This window comes from Akanthomyces muscarius, chromosome 4, assembly GCF_028009165.1.
Source record: "Akanthomyces muscarius strain Ve6 chromosome 4, whole genome shotgun sequence".
Taxonomy (NCBI): Eukaryota; Fungi; Ascomycota; class Sordariomycetes; order Hypocreales; family Cordycipitaceae; genus Akanthomyces; species Akanthomyces muscarius.
Window position 1 is genome coordinate 2,947,826 of NC_079244.1, and position 19,983 is coordinate 2,967,808.

Genomic DNA, 19,983 nt, shown 5'->3' on the forward strand with positions numbered 1-19,983 from the left:
GCGATGTTTCTCAAAACGGGAAGAGCTGAAAGGGAGTTTCGATGCGCCGATGCATGACGAAGCTGCAGTTTCATGTGGTGGTTGCGCAGACGCCCGGCGTCGACGTGGACAGTCTTGGGGGGGAAAGAAAAGGAAAATGGAGCGGCCGAGTATAATGCAGAGCAGATATACCACCTTGCGGTCGGCAGCGCAGGGACGACCTGCGGCGGCTTCTTGTATAAATATCCATGGCCTTGAATAATCAAAACATGATTTGATGAATCACGAAACCAGACGCGAGATTTCGTAGCAAATTCGTGCGATTCGGACAGAAATAGCTTTCTCCCTTTACACAATGCTTTTGGCTTGAGCCCGTACCAGGACATGATGCTCCGTTGGAGTGCGGCCCGACATGAAGCCCTCTCTCTCTTGGGCTGTCAGGGGTGACGTTGCAGCTACGACACCGGTGTGTCTACGTGCATGTCCTCACTCGCATGCATAGCTTTGCGACGGGATGCGGCTGCGGTCTCGGACCATATGGATCAACCGTTGAGAATAATGCTGCTTGAGGAATACGCACAATCTGGGGCATTCTTTTGAAAAGGCACAACATGTGCACGTAGAGACTGTAGATACCGGCGAAAGGAGAGGTTGTGGATATGGGAACGGGGACAAGAAAGATTACGCAATATTCTTGGGCATGCCAACTCTCTCCCGGAATCATTAAATTTGTAAGACTTACCCTCTAGCTGACATGATCCCACGTCCATAAGATTTGTGATACTGCGAGGTCCGTATATCACAGCCTTCCCAGCGAAGGGCACGCTTCGACCGAGACGGCAAAGACATCACGACGGCCGTCTCGCAGCCCTCTCGCCCTTTCTTTGGTCGCGTGAGAGCTTCGATAGCTGCACGCTTCACCGCGAGGCTATTCTACTATTGTTCAGCCATCGTCAGTCTGACAAGAGCCCGTGGCAGGGAAGCACAGCAGTGCAACCAAGGCGCATTGTTTCCGAACCAAGTAGACAAACCCAAATGGGTCTCGTCATTCTCGTTAAATACGCTTCTTTCGCCCGCTAATTGGCAATTGCAGCCCATGATACAGCTCATCATTGGCTCTGTTGTTCCAGGTGGCTATATGCCTGTGACCGTCTGCTCAAAGGTTTCACGACAGAACTCCCCTCTCCCCCCCCCCCCCCCCCCCCCCCCCGAGCCTCCCGTGAGCAAGAGGTGCTCCTCCGATATGCGGGTGTGCCCGACCCAAGATGAAAGTTTGTAGTGTTAAGCTAGGCCCGGTTCTTCTTTTGGAGAAAAACGATATTAGTATGACAAAATCTTGACTCGTTTTGTATAATCTCACTACATGCAGCATAATGAAAACGACCGGGTACACCAGCCCTGGGCGTGTTCACCGACGAGCTCCTGGCCATAAGAAGAGCATAAGAAAAGCATAAGAAGAGTTAGCTACAGGTATATCTCTTTTCTCCGCATTCATATCATGGAAATACGGCATCACCCAGCCCCTCCATGTTTCAGATTCCGTACAAGAAAAAAGTAAAGGTTCATTTCCTTACTGGCCACGGGTGTCCGTACACGCCCGCCAACGAATTGGCCATCCATGTCCCATCACCCTGGGGGGTCCTCTACCCAGCGGCCGTTATTTTTTCGCCGATCTCGCGTCGGAAAAGCCCATCTGCAGGCCGCCGCGAGCCCCAGATTAAATTCCCTGATTTATTTATTTATTTATTTATTTCAAGTAACCCAATTTTTTCCCCTCTCTTACATACTCACCCCTCTGCTGTGGCTTGCGTCTGCTTGGCGTTGACACGCAATCGTGGAGGCTGTATCAGAGACCAGACAAGAACCACGTTTCCCCCGCGTAGTCATGCATCATCCATTCGATCATATCATCCAAGGCAGCAGCGGCGGCGGCGGCACCTTTGTCTATCAGTTCATCTACAGATTACGCGCCCGGTTTTCTCTTCTATCGCCTCGCATTGCATGCCCGCTCTCCGCATATCGGAAGTGCGAGGAGTATGATAGCGCCAATCTGTGTGCTCTTATCATGATAAGTTCCAACTTTGGCTTATCCCCCAGTTCCCCGGGCCGACAGGTGTATGTGTGTGTGTGTGGATGTGCTGTGTTATCTTTTTTTATTTAGCACACACACTCACACAAGTGCCTATCAGGCTCCCCAACTAGCTTGCGCCGCAATATGTCGCAGACTGCATAGATAGATTACTCAAGGCATGAACAAAGCCCCGTCAAAGATTAAAACAACTAATTTGCCACTGTTGGCATCGCTGCGGCACTGGCACTTGCCAAGGGCGACGCGCCACAATCCCACATCACAACGCACACACTGGTACAATGCATGCCGGGCAATAGGCCGTGGGACCGCATCTGAGGCTCCCATCGACCCACTGTTGACAATATCCCGGCCACACGGGGACGTTGCGCCGCCGCGCCAGTCGATGCCTTCACCTGTCCTCCAACAGGGGTGCGTTCTATTCGGGGTGTGTGTAGGTGGGATGGTGTGAGCATGGCGTGTGGGTGCACGCCAATTGCGTATGGGAAATTGGGTAAAATTTTGGCGGGTTTTGCGAGAATTACGATATATCGCTCACAAAAGACATGAGAGCTGTTTCAGACCAAATGCCTCGTTAGCCCGAGACGGTAAGCTGCTAAGGAAAGACGCGGCGAGGCTAGGCCGGGTCGCGAAAAGCGTATTCCTCTTCTTCTATTTTAGCAAATGGCGCCCTTTGTCCAATGATCTTGGACACGTCACGGCTGGAGGGGAGCTTCTCCGAATCCAATGCACATACGAGACAATGCAAAAACGGGCTGGACTCCAGTCCGCTGCATTATGCAGCTATCCATGTCGTTAGCAGCGCCACGCAGAGCTTAAAATATGCACCTGCAAGGTCCAATAAGCGGACGGCCAGAAGGGCCGGTGGATGTGGCTCATAGTCGAAAACCATCCCATCGAGTCTTTCTTGATTAATGAAAATTGGCGCTGACCATTTTACAAAGTTGTGTGGATTGCCATGTTTCGATTCAACGTCTTGCCCAGTTTTGATCTCCGGGTAGACCCAATTGAGGGCTGTGCGGACAAGAGAGATCCGCATGATCCGACATTGATGTAAGAAAACTGGACATGGCGAGAATGTCAACGTATAATAAGCGGAGGAAGGGGTGGATTATATGCACAACATCAAGTTTTGGCCTATTTCCATACTTGATTGTAGTAGAGCTGTCGTTTACCGGTACGAGTGCAGTCAAGTGCAGTCTTAATGCATCATGATTGGCAACGAAAAGCTGGACACAGTGGCTTGACGCTTTCTCGCTCGAGACCCAAAGTACGGTAGCATCTTGTCCAGCCGCAGGTGGCTAAGCTGGTTGGAGGATAGCTGTTGCGCCGATCGACAAGCCACGACGCTTACTTGCCAACGAAACAAAGGCATTCAATCGCAAGCCTTTTCATGATAGTATGCGCCACAACCTTCGGGTCGCTTTTCGGGCTCTTCAGTTCTGACAGTCTGGCACACAAAGCTGATACCCTCCATTCAACTGAGCACGGAAGTGAGAGGGCCAGGTCATGTCGCCCTCGTACCAATGAACTCTGTGCGGGACAGCTGTCAGAGTTCAATGGAGAACCCTGTGGTGAGACAGGAAGATTGGCCTTCAAATCAATCACGCTACGAAATCGGTGTCTTTCAATTTTGGAAGTGATGGCCAGGCGTTGGCGGTGAGAAGCGCTACTGGTAGCTTGAGCGCAACGCAGGTGGCCTCGCGCACACACGGGGCGCGATGGTGCCATTCATTGGCACAGCAAGTAAGTCTAGACACAGAGTGCCTGGCGCGGCCTAGTAAGCAAGCCATACCAACTGGTGCCTGAGCGATTGCTAGCCAGGTGGCCAATGTGTAGCAGGCTTGCAGTTGTATGCCAAAGTGGTTGCGCCCGCCTTCTCATTTGGCACAGTCAATGTGACGCTGTGCGTGTGGTGGTATATGTATGTGTTGACCGGTGAGAGGGTCGTATCAGGGGCCGTTTGTTGGACATTATGTGTTTGTACAGCGTGAAAGAGGGGGATGGTTGGAGCACCGAGGCAGCTCTAGATAGCCGCATGCAGAGAGCATTACTAGGCAAGACGTAGTAGGCTCTCGTCCGAACTGTTTTTATTAGGTGAGGATATTGCGGGAGATTTCGGGCCCCGGGCGATGAACGCTACACCCCCCGCCGCCCGGCGCCGAGGAATACGGGCATGTGGATCGAGAGGGTAGGCGGCTGCAAGTGGTTCAACGGAGACATGCAATGTAGTGACATTTGCATGCAGAAAGGGACTGTGGTGTATCGTTTGCGAATCGGAGGGTTTGTGGTGGGTTGGACCTGTGCAGTGCTCGACAGACGCAGATAGCCCAAGGCGGGCATGGCGGGGTGATGTGATTATCAGGGCGCTTTGAGACAAGCATGAGGTCAGTATCACAAGATAAGTGAGGCGAACCGGTCGAAAAGAAAACGGAAGCTAGTCACGCGGATCGATGCAGAGATGGAAATAGATGTCCAGATGGTCAAACCGGTGGTGGCGCGAAAGAAGACGCCTGCTCCGAAGATGGCGACGGGTCGACTGGGTCTAGATTGGACTGGGGATCGCGGGACGGGGCTATCCAGGGTGGGAAGAGATGGCAGGCCGGGGATTGGTCCTCCCTCCCATTTGCATGGTTTTGTGAATCTGAAGCGGAGATGATGTTTGCTTAATTAATATGGCCGGTTGATGGCGAGGGCCAGAGACGACGATTAGGATGTCGAGCGGGAGGTCCTGGACGCAGCGCTAAAACGGAAGGAACGAGGCTTGGGAGTTTCAGTGGACCCCTCACTGTCTACCTACCAGTAGTTACTGGTAGTACCTCTCACCACCAGATATCTGTAGGTAGTTGTTACTGGGTTTTCTACTGGCACATGGCTCTGATGGCACGCCACCACCATCAGGCGCATCTTGGACAACGGGCCTTCAGGCTGCAGCTAGCAAATTTGCACATCCACCTCGCCCTGCTTCCTGCGCAGCGTTTTGGCCGCCGGGGCCTGCACAGCAAGATACGGACCGGCCGAGGACTCGTTGTGTGTTGCCGTGGAGGTATCGAGACGGCTTGACAAACAGCCCTGCACCTGTCATTGTGTACAGTACGGTTACATCTGAATTCAACTGGCAGAGACGCCACTCGGGGTGGCCCCTAGTCCCCGCAGGCATGGTATTCAGTAAATAGATGGGATCAAAGTTTGTATAATTCCTAGTACTCGGTAGGTTGAAGCAAGAGACGATCCATAAACTTTATTACTGGCACGCAGGGTTTTCTGTGTGTGTATTTTTATAGGTGGACAGGGCATTCCAACCAATACCCGTAATGCCGCCGAAAACAGGTCTCAGCAAAACACAACAAAAAAAGAGGACGAGTCAAAACGGACAGAAGGAAAACAACAACTTGAATCCTTCCACAGTGCCGTGGCGCGAAGCAGAATTTTCAAGAATTTTTATTTTATTCCCGTGTGCGGATGTTGACACCAGTGGCAATATCCAGGCCGTAGCAAGCCGGACTTGCTCTGGAGTCTGGGAGAGCGCCCCACTCCCAGCAGAGTACAGCTGAGAGTCCTCACGTACTACCAGGGCGAGGAGACAGCGAGAAAAAAAAACGTTTCTTTTGACAATTTTACTCGGGAACCCTCTTATCCCTGCTAGCTTGGTCTTTTTCTTGTCGAGTCTGGCTGGCGGGTCTCGAACTGACCAAGCCTACCAGTAGCGCCAAATGCTGCGGCACAGCTGTTATCCGGAGGGGGAGGACATGGCCATGGCGCTGAAGCGTTTGTAAAAGGGAGGAGCAAAAAAAAAATGAAAGGCGCGGGGAAAAGGGGTGGCTTGGAACAAGAAAAAGTCTACTGTTGATCATGAGGTTGGATTCGTGTTTCCTGCCCCTTGTTCCGTGCTGCAACGCGGAGGCGGTGGTGGTCTCATAGAGATATATAGCATGGAGAGAATTATTAGTCGCAGCCTGCGGTTTGTGCCAGTATCAGTTGGTAGTTGGTAGGTATGGCGAGCCGTAAGATGGCAACTGCTGCGAGTCACGCAACCATGTTGTTCGGTTTCGTTTGCGGCCAGGATTCCCCGCTTCTGGGGCCTGTGTGACTGACTTTACAGGGCATGGGTGCTGGGATGGGCTGGGACCCAGCCTGCTGGAAAGGGCAAGTACACGCTTTCGAAGCCCTGTACGGAGTAAGAAAAGGGAATGATAAAAAGGAACAAGCAATTACCTGCCAGTATCCCGGATGTACTTGAATTGGGCCTGGCCTGACTTCAGCTTGATTGTCGCTCCTCGGACCAAAATACTCCTTCACAGCTACTCGACAGAATCCGCCGATGACATGATTGAGTCGATATTGGCCGCGTTCCCTGCAATTGGACCTGGGTTGCGCCATGCAATGCACCGCCCATGCCATGCCATGCCACGCCACGCCACGCTTCCGAGCTGCAAGCGTTGTGGCTGCATGCGCTACCGCTGCAGGCCTGTGGCGCACCAAGCTCCAACTGCCATGGAACCAACTCAACTGTACGCGATGCGCACAGGTGTCGCCCACAGGCTCTGTAACTCGCTGCTGGGTGGGTGCTGTGGCCTCAATAGACAGGTACAGCGCCAAAGTGCCTATCGTACAGTCGACTCTACACACACACCGACCGGCCCACACACACACCATCACCAAGCCCATCTCCAGCGCACGTTACAGTGCCAGTCGCTAGCCCACGATGGCCATGTTCTGGCCTGCACATCACATCCTATCAGTACCTACGGAGTTGCTAGTGCCAAAAATCTACTGTGCCACTATACATGTACCGGTACACAGACTAAAACAGTCCTTGCTCTGCGCCATCCTCAACCAGGCGCCCGCTCTCTTCCAATTCCCCTCCTTCTCCTCCTTCTCCAGGTGGCGCCTGCGGTCTAGCCCAGGTCTCTCCCCACTGTCGTCCAGCCTGGCACCTGGCCCTGCTGGCGACGCCCAGCCTGCCGCTTCCAGGCTTCCCAGGCCTGTTTTAGCGCTCCAGTAGAGGTACCTGGCAAGCCCCAGCAACGCTTCAGCGCCCCAGGTACCTTCCCCCAAGGGCCTGCCAAGTTGCCAACTACCTTTCCAATTACCCAGCCCACCAGCGTCTTGATGCCACCCGCTGTGCCGCTTTTTGCTCCTTCCCTGGACGCCCCCCCCCCTCCCCCCCGGAAGCCCCCCGTAGCCCGCGCACCCGAAATCTCTTCATCCTCGCGTACCCTTTTGCCTTTCCCTTTCTCTGCCAAACTCTTTTGCTTCTTCCCATCCCACCTCGTGTGATTTCTCCTCTTCTTTCTTATCCATCAGTCTCAATCATTCGCGGCCATCGCCATTCCTCTCGTTTGTCGACAAGAGATCTCCTTTCCTCTCTCTTATTGCCAACACCGATTCTCCACCAATACCACTACAACACCAACACACAAACACACCCCCGTCGCTGCGCCGTGCGTCACAGCCTGCATACACGCTACCACTCTGCCGACCTCGTCGCCCGTATAAGCACCCGTCCTACCAACTTGTCACCTCCTCTGCGCAAACCGGTTTCGCATCTCCGTCTCTGCCGCCCATCCACGACGTATTTGTCTCCTCGAGTGTTTGCAATTCTACACACATCCACGCATCTCACTTGTGCGGCCGCCGGCCCTGCGTCGACGCTCTCCAATGATTCTCTAAACCTTGACACTCTCCGACTTGCCCGTCCACGCTCATACTTGACGCGCCCTCACGTTTGGATCGCTCTTCCGCCATGGCTGTCGTCATTAATTCAGAGGACAACTATTTCTCGTCGTCTTCGATGCGGCGCTCTGCCTCGCATGCAAAGTTCGACACGTCCACCTTCAATACCTCGACGCACAAGATACCTTCAACATACGAACCCTCCTCCAAGTCCTCCTCGGAATCCGACGCCTCTTCTGCACCTCCTTCGCCTAGAACCGTCCATGCCGAATCTGTCGATATCTCATACGCTTCTACTCCTGCCACCAACCTCTCAATAGCTTCTGACTTTGACGACGCCCCGCCTCTCGACGATTCACCCGAGGATCACTTTGGCCTGCCGCCTTTTTCGGATGAAAAATACTACATGCATCCCCATCTTGGCTACGACAATGACGAAGACGACGGCGCCATCAACCAGTCCCACCACGCTCAAGACTGCTGCGCCGTCGACGACTCGTCAGAGAGCACCTCGCGCCCCGACACCCCCGAACTGACCAAGCACGCCGAGGATGATGCCACTATTGCCAGCAAACCTTCCAGGCAAGTCGACTACCTCTCTCACGACTGGAAGGAGGAGGACATCTGGACCTCGTGGCGCTACATTGTCACCCGCAGGGGCGAGGTAGCCAACTCGGCACGCCTCGAGAATGCCTCGTGGCGAACCTGGATGAAGGCCAAGCATAATCTCAAGACCATTTCCCCAGAATCTCTTAACTGGTGAGTCCACTTCTGATCATGCTCCACAAGCATTACGCTGACGCATCTACAGGCTCAAGGACTGCGATGTAACATGGCTCTATGGCCCTCTGCAATGCAAGCCTGGGCACTTATACGACACCCAAACTGAGCCCTCCAGCTCCGCCATGTCCAAGAGCGACTCTCTCGTCAACATGCAAAAGAAGCCTATTTTAAAGAAGAGAAGCATGTCCGAGGTGATGCTGCAGCGATCTATTCTCTCCGCCTCCCTCCTCAAGCAGGCTGCTGCTGCAGTGCATGCCCAAGAGCGCAGAGGTATTCTGACCAATAAGCCTAAGACGGACGACTACATTGCCGTTCCCCTATCATCCCGTCATCTCAGTGTCACCAGCAGCAGCACTTCCGAATCGATAGAATCCTCTGGCCTCTCGTCGCCCTGCAATGAGCGAAAGCACATTCACTTCAACGAAAAGGTTGAGCAGTGCATCGCCGTCGAGATCAAGGGCGATGACGACATGGAGATGGAGCCTTTTGACGACGAGGAAAACAGCGACTCAGACGACGGCTTTATGATGAAGCGTGTCAAGTCCAAGAAGCGCGGCGTCCCCGCCCGTAAGAGCAAGAGCAAGCGCAGCACTAACTGCGAAACCATTGCCACGCTGCCCCCGACGACACTCAAATACCGCGAAGATACGCCAGAGCCCCAGGAGACGGCCATGAAGCATAGCCGCAGCCCCATCCTGTCGCCATCATCCTCGCAAGAAACCCTCCGCCCAACCAAGCAGGCTAACCGTTTCTACTTTGGCGAAGAGGACGAGGATGACAATGATATCTCGGTGGTGGGCTCCGGGTGGCGCTCACCACCGGTTGAGAACGGACCCGACGAGGCGTCAGGCCTGCGCCGCACGTCATCGGGTATGCTGATGCCCTATGAATCTGTCGAGAACCCCACGGGCGAGGGTATCATTGGCCGTGTCATTGATACCGTCAACACGGCACGCGACATTGCCCACGTTATTTGGAACGTTGGCTGGAGAAAATAAATGCCCGACTGGCATGTCTAATACCGCTGCACAAAAGCAGCCCCCACCACGACTATTCTTGCGCGGTGTAACGGCCTACACATATACGACTTTTTACTATTTCATGTCATTTTCCATCTTGGATACCAACAAAATCGAGCTTGGCAAAGCGGGTGGTCTTTTATTTTTACGGACTTTTATTTTTATTTTGGTGTTTGGTCACGGTAGCATATCGGCAGCATATCGGCAGCCGCTTTGTTTGCATTATGTTTTCTTGTTTCTTCATTGGCCTGGATCTACCCTGCGAACCGGATGGAACGGAACCAGGGAGGACGACTACAAGTCCAAAACCAACATTTGATATTTTACGACTACGGAATACACAGAACGGAAAAAAAAAACATTGATGGATGCTTTACTGCCCAACCGAGGACACTGCTGTTGAGCGGTCTGAGGGCGAGAGCACTAAAAAAGCAAAGTGGCGGTCACGCGCGCCATTTTTCTTGTTCTGATTGTATTTGGCTGTCATTACTAGTATTACTATTCTTATTTTTGTTGAGGTGCGGGGAATTCTATTTAGCCAAGGCGTGGCGTGCGAGCCGTGAATTTTTATTTACGAACCAGAGAGGTACAATTGCATCATACCAAAACTTGGACTTGTGAACTCGAATTTGGGCCCCTGTGAGAATGAGGAATGATGTCTTGTTTGCGTGGTCTCGATGCTTGCATTTGCAAGCAGATCATGACGTAGAATCACCCTCTTGAACTGCCGTCTTGAGACGTCGAGATTGTCGCGGTACCTGAAGCTAGGCAGGCGTGGCAGGGCAGGGCAGAATGATGAGCGGAGTGAGGAGGCGCAGAGGCCATGTCTTTCTCCTCACTCACCGACCCTTTGAGGATGTGACGAGGGTGCGCGCGTGCCTGCGTGGCTTGGGGGGGGGGGGAGGGTGATGGGCGACGATTTGTGCCCCATGGTCATGCAAGTCTGATCGAAAGGGGGCGTGTGTGTGTGCCACTCGGGCAATCATGTAGCCTAAATAAGCACTGCGCACGCTATAGTGGTGTGTGAATGAGGGGGACAAGGCCGATGAATCATTGCCGAGGCCCATCGGCTGCAGGAAGATGTTGAGATGGAACTGTCCATGTCTATGATAATGTATAATACAATACAACAAGATATACTACATTTGGATACTTTTTTTTCCCTTTGCATTGCAGCTTGTGCTTTCCCCCTAAAAAAAGAATTTGTGTCCATGGTGAATGCCGTGAAATTAATTAATACAGTGGTTGTACAGAACCCCCCATGGGGTCCAGGGACCCGACCCTCCCCCGCAAAACACACTGGTACGTACCAGTAGGGGACTGGGGGGAGTACTGGTAGAGCGCCCTTGTTGGGTTAGGGGACTTGGGGCGACCAAGGACTTGTGACCCTCCGCCCCCATTCTTTTTTCGGGGTTGTGGGTGTGGTCGCATGATTGCTTCTCGAAAAAAACGTCATTGCCGAACCCCTGTTTTTTTTTTCCCAGTCTTTCTTATTCGCAAGTGGCGAAATTCTGATTCGCTGCGGACCAGAAACCGAACCAATCAACGGATCGAGAATCAAGCTCTTTTTTCTTTTTTGTTGGGGGAGAGATGGGGTTTTGTTCTCCCCCTTCGGGATGACGACGACAAGCTTTTGGACCCTTGCCCAGGTGACGCTCCACGAGACAGGTAACTACTGCTTCCGAAACAAACCAAAAAAACGTACCGGTACTTGTACCAGTAGTTTGCCCAAGGACGCCAGTAGCACAGGACTAGGCAGCAAGGACAGCTGTCTACTACTGCGTTGGGTGTGAACCGTCGTCGTCGCCTCGGTTAGCCGTTGGCCCGAGACGCCGTAGGGCCTTGACGAGAATCTGGCCCGCGTGCACATTCACGTCTGCGATCGCCACCTCGAACCGGTCGGCCACCTTGACATCGTTGATCAGCATGTGCTTGTCCAGCCCGTCCACGTCCATGATGGCGTCGAGGCCAAACAGGTCCAGGTGGCCCAGCAGGCCCTCGCGCAGCGGCATGTCCACCGTGAAGACGATGCGCGGCGGCAGCGTCTTGTCGTACCGCCACGCCCGCGCCACCGCCATCACCATCCAGTCCGACGTCCCCCGGCTCACCGCCCGGCCCAGCTTCTCGCGCAGTTGCAGCAGCGGCAGCGTGTCCGCCAGCTGCTGCCGCGAAAACGCCAGCACCTCGTCGAGATTGTCCCGCGCCGGGTTCAGCCTCCGGCCCGTCGCCCGCTCGTGCGCCAGCGCCGCGTGAACCTGCCAGTGCACCACCAGGTCGCCGAACCGCCGCAGCGGCGACGTCGCCTTGGCGTACATGTCGAGGCCTAGCAAGAAGTATGGCCCCGGCTGTGGCGCGAGCTCGATGCCACCGGTGAGCCGCCCCAGCTCGACCCGCTGCGACATGGTCGGCTCGACACCCTTTTGGATGAGCGGATACATCTCACCCTGCGCATATGCCAACGCCTCCTCCTGCTGCACGCCCATATTGGCGTCTCTCCGGTAGGGCACAGTAATTTGTCGGTCCGCGCACCAGCGGGCGGCGATTTCGCCAGCCAGTACCATTGAATTGCTCACCAGCGCCGATCCGTTGCTCGACTCTAAACCGACATGGATATAAGGGTCGGCTGGAACGGCGATTTCATCAGCGTTGGCAGTCGGCGGAGTCTTGTCAAACTGCACCGTGACGGCGGGCCGTGGGAAAAAGTACGGCCATGCTCCCTTTTCAAGTCGCTTTTCCTTGATTGCCTTTGTAAGCTCGTAAAGCAGCAGCACGTCGTCCTGTTGCGCCTGGTCTAGATTCCGAGCAAGTATCATCTTGCGCTCCGGTTCATAGTCGGAGCTTGATGGCTTTTGTCCCACTGCGAGCTCTGTACCGTGGGCAAGCTTTGGTTGTCGCTCCAGGCAGAATCGCGATACATCGTCTGGCTCCATGTAGATAACATTGCGAAGCGTGCTTGGCTGAACCTTGTAATCAAGAACATCGCCACGACGATTCACCTTGGCGCTGAAAGTGAGTGCAGGACAGTCTTGCTGCAAGGAGTACTCCTTCACGAGGCTTTTCGACGCGTGCTCACCAACTGCGCCCCCAAGCTCGGCCGGCAGCATAGCCTGAAAGTGACCGGCAAGGTAGATGTTGTCTGGGATAAGCTCCATAAACTTGCATAGTTCCGAGTTTGGCTTTATTCCAGACGCCGGATCAGCTGCATGTACATGAATCCAAAACTCCTTTTCGTTCTCGGTCCTTTCCACTGAGATGCCGTCGTCAATGACTCTTGTACTCGTGGCATCAATGCAGAACACGGGAGCAGTCACATCCTGACGGGCGTCGGCTGCAATGTCGGTCCTTCTAGACGCCTCAATGCTCGGCTCATCGCGCTTCAAGCCCGAGCCCGGTACAATTTCGGTGCCAGGGGAGCGCACTTTGTAGCGAGACGGGATTTCCCAAGGCATAATATGTCCAATCTCTTGCAGAAATGTCCATGCCGCAGTCTGGTTGAGTGGCATGTTGTCGTACACCCCGAGTGCCCTCAAGATCATGGCACCGTTCGAGTGCAGCCGCGCACTGGATTCGAAAAGTCCATAGCTAGCCCACAGCTCAAGAAATAGAATGACATCTTTGCTGACAGGTAGCCAATCTGTTTTCGGGATGGTACCGCCACTAGAAGGCTTCAGAATTCCGTATGGGGTGATTTCGCGAATCTTGCGGCTGTTTTCTACAGCAGTGCGAGCCTGCTCGATAAACTTTCCCAACGCTGTCTTGTACAGTTCAGGATTGCTGCCGGTGAGCGTGCTCTTGGATGTGGCAACAGTGTATTGCCGTATCAGCAGGTTTACCTTCTCGACAATGCTAGTCTGATCGAGTGGAAAGATCTCGTATAACTGGTCTCGCCTGTGAAGCGCACGAGAGGAGCTGATGGGCTGGAAGCCAAACTCATTGCGGGTCAGAGCCGTGTGGACGGCATACAGCGCGGCGGGCGGGACCTCGCCATCTACCTGCATAGATTCGGGCAGCAGCGTGTTGGCCATTTGGAACAGGCTCATATACCGAACGCGATTCGTAGAAGAGAGCAGTTTGTGCGCAGCATCAAGATTCGGCAAATTTCGCTGGTAGACAGCCTCAGCCTCAGCCCGAAAAGCGTCCATCTTATCAATCAAGATCTTTGCATCTTCTCGCGATGGTCCGCTTTCCTCCTCCTTCATCTTTTCAAAGTCTTCCACAGTTGCATCTGCAGCTAGCTTCGATAGAATCGGTTCCAGCTCCTCAGCCTTGACGAAATTAGACACTGTAAAGAGGGACGAGAAGCCCCTAGACATGTTCCAGGCACCATTGGAAGCGTAGAAATGGTTTCTGTCCCCATAGTAGCCGAGATAGATCGCCAGCAGCGGCATGCGCGAGCCGGAGTTTCGTAGTTCAACCATGTCTCCCGGTTTAGATGTATCTGTTCCCACAATCGAGTGCTCATCACGTCCAAGGTTGAATTCCATGGCCGAGCCAGTCTGGGACCCAGCTGGCCCAGCTCTCAGGTTACTCAGGCTAGTGGCTTTTGAAGTTTGCGTGCGGCTCATGTGATTCGACATGGCTCCATAAAGATTGGCGTCCGAAAGCATCTTTGGGGCCTTTTTACTATCGTTCTCTTGCGCCCAGTACTGTAGCCTTTCCCTGACGGGTAACTCAGCTATCCGTTCTGGGCTGGGAGATAGAGAGGATGGAATGCTGTCTTTTCCAAACCTCTGCCCCTTTGCTTCATTGGGTTGCGTTGCAAACCATTTCTAAGAAAATAATCAATATCATTCCGCCATGTAGACTCGGCTCAAACTTACTCCTGAGTGTGTCGCCAGACATGGCGAGTTCACAACTCTGGGCCGCAAGGACGGCAGTTGTGACAGCTTGCTACATGTCCGGCAAGCGAACGGCCGGCCGGATATGCGTAACATGTTGATTTGGCCAATAATGTGGCCTCACGTATACACGTGAATGGTTTTGCATGTCGTCAAAAGCCTACCCGCAAAATGCGTTGAACGTCACGAGATCACGTGACATGCTGCAGTCGCGTTTGCAGTTGCAGTTGCCAACAGCTTCAGCATTTTCGTTGGGTTTTTAAAGTTGCATTTTTCACAAGGTGTCTAAATTCTCTAACAAAACCAGTAACGTCCCTTTGTGAGTATGTTGTCAGGATTCTGGCATCGCGTGGCCGCGCAATTTGCCCCTGAGCAGTTTAAAGGCCACTGGCGATATTGCAGCCAAGCCAAGTTATATCCGACATCACATCGAAGAGATTGCTGCTGCTGACTTTAGTTGCACTTTTAAGTGGATTCCGATAGCTGACATGTTTCCCAGGCACGATTTGGATGGCGCATCAAGGTGAAAACTATCCATGCCGATAAACAAACACGAGCATGGGACCCCTCACCAGTATTATTGGCATAATACCCGGCTTTCCGCCTTGTTCTCGACAAGCGACTGCGTTCTCGACCACGCTACCAATCGCAAGAGCCACTTCAACTGCCAGGAGGATCAGGGGGCGCGTGGACCTTGATCGGGGACTAGCATGGCTGCGATGACTTGAGTGCAGAATGTCCGGGGGGCGCATTCGATGTCACGGTGAGTGGGCGCGACCAGTCGTCCAGGACACTGAGCAACCAGTCTTCATCCAGAGTAATCATAACACACACAGCCTCCAGTGACCAGTAGTACGCGGGGATGGTGGTCTAATTTCGACCTGAGCTAGGCATTGCATCTCTGAGTGGGTCGCTCACGCAGGTACGAGCTCGATGCCTTGCTAGCTTCATTCGTGTTGACCCAATGCAGCGAGTTTCTACAATCGGCCGCGTCGAGCGTCGTGGAGAGGTGACAATCTGGCAGTCTTGACAACTTTGATCATCTCGGTGCGATGTGTGTGCACATATCAAAAGACAGTAGTAAGAGAGACCAACCTACAAAGGCTAGGCGGGGGAGAGCAGATTGACAAGCGAAAAGGCGGGCATAATATCTGCCGTGCCAAATATAGCCTGCACCAGCCTCTTCTGGTGGCAGCGCCGGAGAATAAGCCACTGTAGCACCCGCTGATATCCAGGCTCGGGTTGTCGGGCTGCAACGGTGACGGTTGAATGAAAATTCTTTACAGAAGCTGCACCTGCTCAAGCTTTCGGCCCGGTTGTACGGATACAAGAATGCCTCGAAGTCCTCACGAGTACACTGAAGTGCAAAACTTCTCAAGTCATAGCATTGACTCGGTTGCACATGAATACTGAAAATCACGGAGCCGCACATGAAAGAAGCAATAAAGCACAAGATTTCGAAAGGTTCGCGTCAGCCACATCGGGACTCGATCGATGGCGCGACGTGGAATCTCAAGTCGGTATTCTCATCAGCACGAGTTACTGCACATTTCAAGTTTGTGCAGTCTCCTGAAATACGACACCGCTACCAGCGAGCACAAAGGAGGGCGACGCGGGAAATTATGAACAAAAATAGTGCGTGGGAACAAAGACGCCAGTCCCACTACCTAATTAAAATTAATGACCGGGGAACCCACCACAGCCAGCGGCACGACGGAGGTCTGGCGGATCCTTACTCAATAAGGGACCGCTTGGGTAAAACCTGTTCCTGACTTAGCCTCATTGGGCACGCTAACAATGGTCGTTTCGGCGCAGCAAGGCTTGGATGGACGGGCTGACAAGAGGCAAGAAGAGACAGGTGGTAGGCAGGGAGAGAGATGCGTTGCGACCAGACGCTGCAAGAGGGAGAAGAGCCTGACGGAAGGCTGGACGGAGTGTTGCAAAACAAACAAGAAAGACGAACAAAGTCAGCCGCTTGTACAACACAGCGCGGGCAATTGTCGGCAGTGGAAAAGGGGACACAAGAGCTCGATCCATCTCATTTCCCCAGGCAAATACGGCCTCCGCTAGCAGCCAGCCATTCATTTCAGCGCCTCCCCTGGCTCATCGCAGAGTCGCAACGGGCAAGAGTGGCAGAGGGCAATCTGCAGCGGCAGCGAACAGCAGGCTGGAAAGCCCCTTTCGAGCGGTGGCCATGGCAAATTAGCAGATGCTCGGCTCAGGTCCACCCCCTAATTGGAGGCTGCGGGATGCTGTTTGCAAGTCTCTTTGTCGGTGCCACCAGGGCCTTGGCCAGCAGCACTTGATCCAAGGCCCCGGCCCATGCCCAGCCAGTGTCTTTGTTGCGGACATGATGAGCTGCCTCATAGGCTGGGCAGAGAGCCGGGTGGAACGGAGGCACAACACCAAGCAAGGGTGCCACCACCAAAAGTCGTGAACCACACCCACTCTCTTGTTCAACCCCTGCTTGCGCCGGGACTAGCAAGCCAAGGCCTGCTGAAATGGCTGATGCCCCAATGGCCGCTACTGCAGGCACCTGCGCCGTCGCCGCCGCTGGTTCCAGACAATAATAATAGTCGCCCACCTGCCGCTTTTCTTGCCTCTCTTTCTCTTCTCCTCTTCACGAACCGCCCATACTTCGAGGTCGTAACTGAAAGCTCTTTGCAGCCTTTCGTCCTTTCGTTCACTTCCTTTCTATCATTACCGCTTCACTCCTTTAGCGGGCATTCTTTTTTTGTTTTTTACGACTCGAACAGGTTTCCATCACTATGAAGGCTACTTTCTTCGCCGCCGCCGCGGCCATGGCTGGTGCCGCCAGCGCTGCCAACCACCGTCACGCTCACCAGATGTTCGCCAAGCGCGGCAACGCTGCCAGCACTGGCTTCCCTGTCGCTCCCACCGGCACTGGTGACGTCTGCCTCCCTGGCTGCACCACCATCTGGAAGACCATCACCGGCGAGGCCACCCGTATGTGCAATCCTGCCCGGCTACGGGTTCGACAACCCGAGGACGACGCAACTAACACGCAGCAGTGGTCCCCGTTAAAGTCACCACCGTGACCTCGACCTCGACCAACACCTCGACTGTGACCATCACTCCTACGCCCACCGCCGTCTCGACTCCTGTCCAGACCACAACCGTCATCGTCGTCCCTACCCCCGAGGTTCAGCGCTGCCCTACCCCCGGCACCTACACCTTCCCGGCCACGACCATGACCGTCACTGACACCACCACTGTCTGCGGCGCCACCACCACCAAGGTCCCCTCCGGCACCCACACCGTCGGTGGTGTCACGACCGTTGTCACTACCCTGACGACCGTTACTTGCCCCGTCGCTACCGTCGTCACCTCTGGCGGCGTCACCACCAGCACCATTAGCATGACCGAGTACGTCTGCCCTACCGCCGGTACCTACACCATCGGTGCCCACACGACCGCCTGCGAGACCGAGACGGTCATTGTGTACCCCACGCCTACCACCATTGTTCCGGGCACCTACACCAAGCCCCAGGTTGTCGTGACCGCCACCGAGACCGACTACGTTACCGTCTGCCCCTACACCAGCTCCGGTCTCCCCACCAGCACCCCTACTCCTTCCGCCGTCAGCACTCCCGTTCCTGCGCCTGCCAGCAGCACCGCTACTCCCGCCCCCAGCTCTGCTGCTCCTAGCTCTGCCGCCCCCAGCTCTGCTGCCCCCAGCTCTTCTGCCCCTGCCACTCCCGGCAACAGCAAGACCGAGGTCAAGGGCACCAACGACCACTTCGCCATCACCTACGGCCCCTACGACAGCAGCTCTGGTAACTGCAAGACTGGCGACCAGGTCAAGAAGGACATTGCTGAGATCAAGAAGGCTGGTTTCCAGGCCGTTCGTATCTACGGCACCGACTGCGACACCCTTGTCAACGTCGTTCCCGCTTGCGTTGACCAGGGTCTCCAGGTCATTGCTGGTATCTTCGTCAAGCCCGAAGACGAGTGCTCCATCACCAGCCCCCAGGTCAAGAAGCAGGTCGACGACCTCGTCTCCATGAACAACTGGGACGCCATCCGCCTGCTTGTTGTCGGCAACGAGTCCATCATGAACAAGGTCTGCTCTGCCGAGGAGCTTGTCAAGCTCATCAAGGATGTCAAGACCCAGTGCTCCGGCTTTCAGGGCCCCGTCACCATTGCCGAGACGCTCAACATCTGGCAGCAGAAGGAGGTCTCCGACGCCATCTGCCCCCTCGTCGACGTCGTCGGCGCCAACATCCACGCCATCTTCAACCCCAACGTCGATGCCTCTGGCGCCGGTGACTTTGTCAAGCAGCAGATGGACATCCTCGGAGAGATCTGCGGCAAGTACGTCATCAACCTGGAGACTGGCTGGAAGAACGAGGGCGCTTGCAACGGCATCGCCTGCCCGGGCCCCGATGACCAGAAGAAGGCCATCAGCTCCATCCGCAAGACTTGCGGTGACGCCTCCGTCTTCTTCTCCTTTGACAACGAGTCTTGGAAGCCCGCCCCTGACCAGAAATGGGGTCTCGGTGCCGTCTTCAACTTCTCCGTGTAAATAAAGCCAGTTGTTGCCCAAAGCACATAATTGACATGCCTGCTACGCCCCCTCCTCCAGGACGGACGTCCCGTCCTGCCGACTTGTTTATAAGAGCGCAGCAGCCTGCACATTTTTTTCTGGACACTTTATTTGCTGCCGATTAGTAATGGGGAAAGCCTCGTCAAGTTATTTATAAAAACTTTTTTTTTCCAACCCGTACCAATGTTTATTTCTATTTCTCGTGGAGGCTTTTCGGAGTCGGGTTCGACCTATGATTCTAATGAACTTGTATGTCGGAAATCTTTCATCATTTTGCTTTCTCTGGTTCTACATAATTTCTAGTGTAATTAGGCGATTTACTTTTTTTTTGGCTGTAGTAGTCTACTTGCCTCTTATTTAGTCAAATCAACAAGCGCCTTTTTTTGCCCGGTTGCATGGTGACCTGATTTCAATGTGATCCCTTGACGCCAACTTGCTTGATTCGTACTGAGACAAAAGGGGGAGGTCACCGAGGGTGCTCTTTTGTTTTACATGTTGCCCTTTTTTTTCCAATTTTCTATTTTTGAGTTTCTAGCTCTAGTTGACCCTTTTTTCTTTTCGTCTCTGTAATGAAGCCAACGGCTGGTGTGACGGCTTCCGGATCAACAGCGGCTTGCGCTGGCTAAACGTGGCGACTGAAGCGATGGGGTGCATATGGCTATATTTTGTATTTGATGTTCTAATAAGTCATTTCACGGCAAATTGAGCATCATCTGGTTTCTCTTCTGTACAGCCGTCGCCAATACTTTCCTGACCGGCCACAGGTGTTGCTTGATTAGCCCACCTGTAGCCGTAGTCATGGCATTTATTGCGCGTTCTGGCTTCTCAGAGATGCCTTTCCTGCGTCTTTGGCAATCTTTCAGCGCCTTCTTCAATAGCTTCCTGTCAAGAAACAGAATTTCAACCTGGCTACACATTCATTGCCGTACGTTCGGTCCATCTTATGTAATGGCCTTGGTCGTAGAGAGAGAGAAACGTTGGACGAGCCAGGCCCACCAACAGAAAAAATCCAGGCGGAGGGGGGAAGCCAGA

General features: G+C 54.0%; 4 protein-coding genes across 4 annotated transcripts; 3 read left to right on the forward strand and 1 right to left on the reverse strand.

Annotated features, from left to right (window-relative positions):
* Positions 1 to 3,461: 3,461 nt before the first annotated feature.
* On the forward strand, positions 3,462 to 4,136 carry LMH87_011665 (uncharacterized protein; the record flags this gene model as incomplete). Its single annotated transcript, XM_056200842.1, has 5 exons — positions 3,462 to 3,467; positions 3,532 to 3,642; positions 3,719 to 3,814; positions 3,889 to 3,992; positions 4,058 to 4,136. 5 exons carry the CDS (start codon positions 3,462 to 3,464, stop codon positions 4,134 to 4,136), a joined length of 396 nt encoding a protein of 131 aa, XP_056052652.1.
* Positions 4,137 to 7,814: 3,678 nt separating this feature from the next.
* On the forward strand, positions 7,815 to 9,525 carry LMH87_011666 (uncharacterized protein; the record flags this gene model as incomplete). Its single annotated transcript, XM_056200843.1, has 2 exons — positions 7,815 to 8,503; positions 8,556 to 9,525. 2 exons carry the CDS (start codon positions 7,815 to 7,817, stop codon positions 9,523 to 9,525), a joined length of 1,659 nt encoding a protein of 552 aa, XP_056052653.1.
* Positions 9,526 to 11,321: 1,796 nt separating this feature from the next.
* On the reverse strand, positions 11,322 to 14,480 carry LMH87_011667 (uncharacterized protein; the record flags this gene model as incomplete). The annotated part of the gene is made up of 2 exons (XM_056200844.1): positions 11,322 to 14,315; positions 14,367 to 14,480. 2 exons carry the CDS (start codon positions 14,478 to 14,480, stop codon positions 11,322 to 11,324), a joined length of 3,108 nt encoding a protein of 1,035 aa, XP_056052654.1.
* A 2,672-nt stretch (positions 14,481 to 17,152) lies between these two features.
* On the forward strand, positions 17,153 to 18,930 carry LMH87_011668 (uncharacterized protein; the record flags this gene model as incomplete). Its single annotated transcript, XM_056200845.1, has 2 exons — positions 17,153 to 17,351; positions 17,417 to 18,930. 2 exons carry the CDS (start codon positions 17,153 to 17,155, stop codon positions 18,928 to 18,930), a joined length of 1,713 nt encoding a protein of 570 aa, XP_056052655.1.
* Positions 18,931 to 19,983: the final 1,053 nt, after the last annotated feature.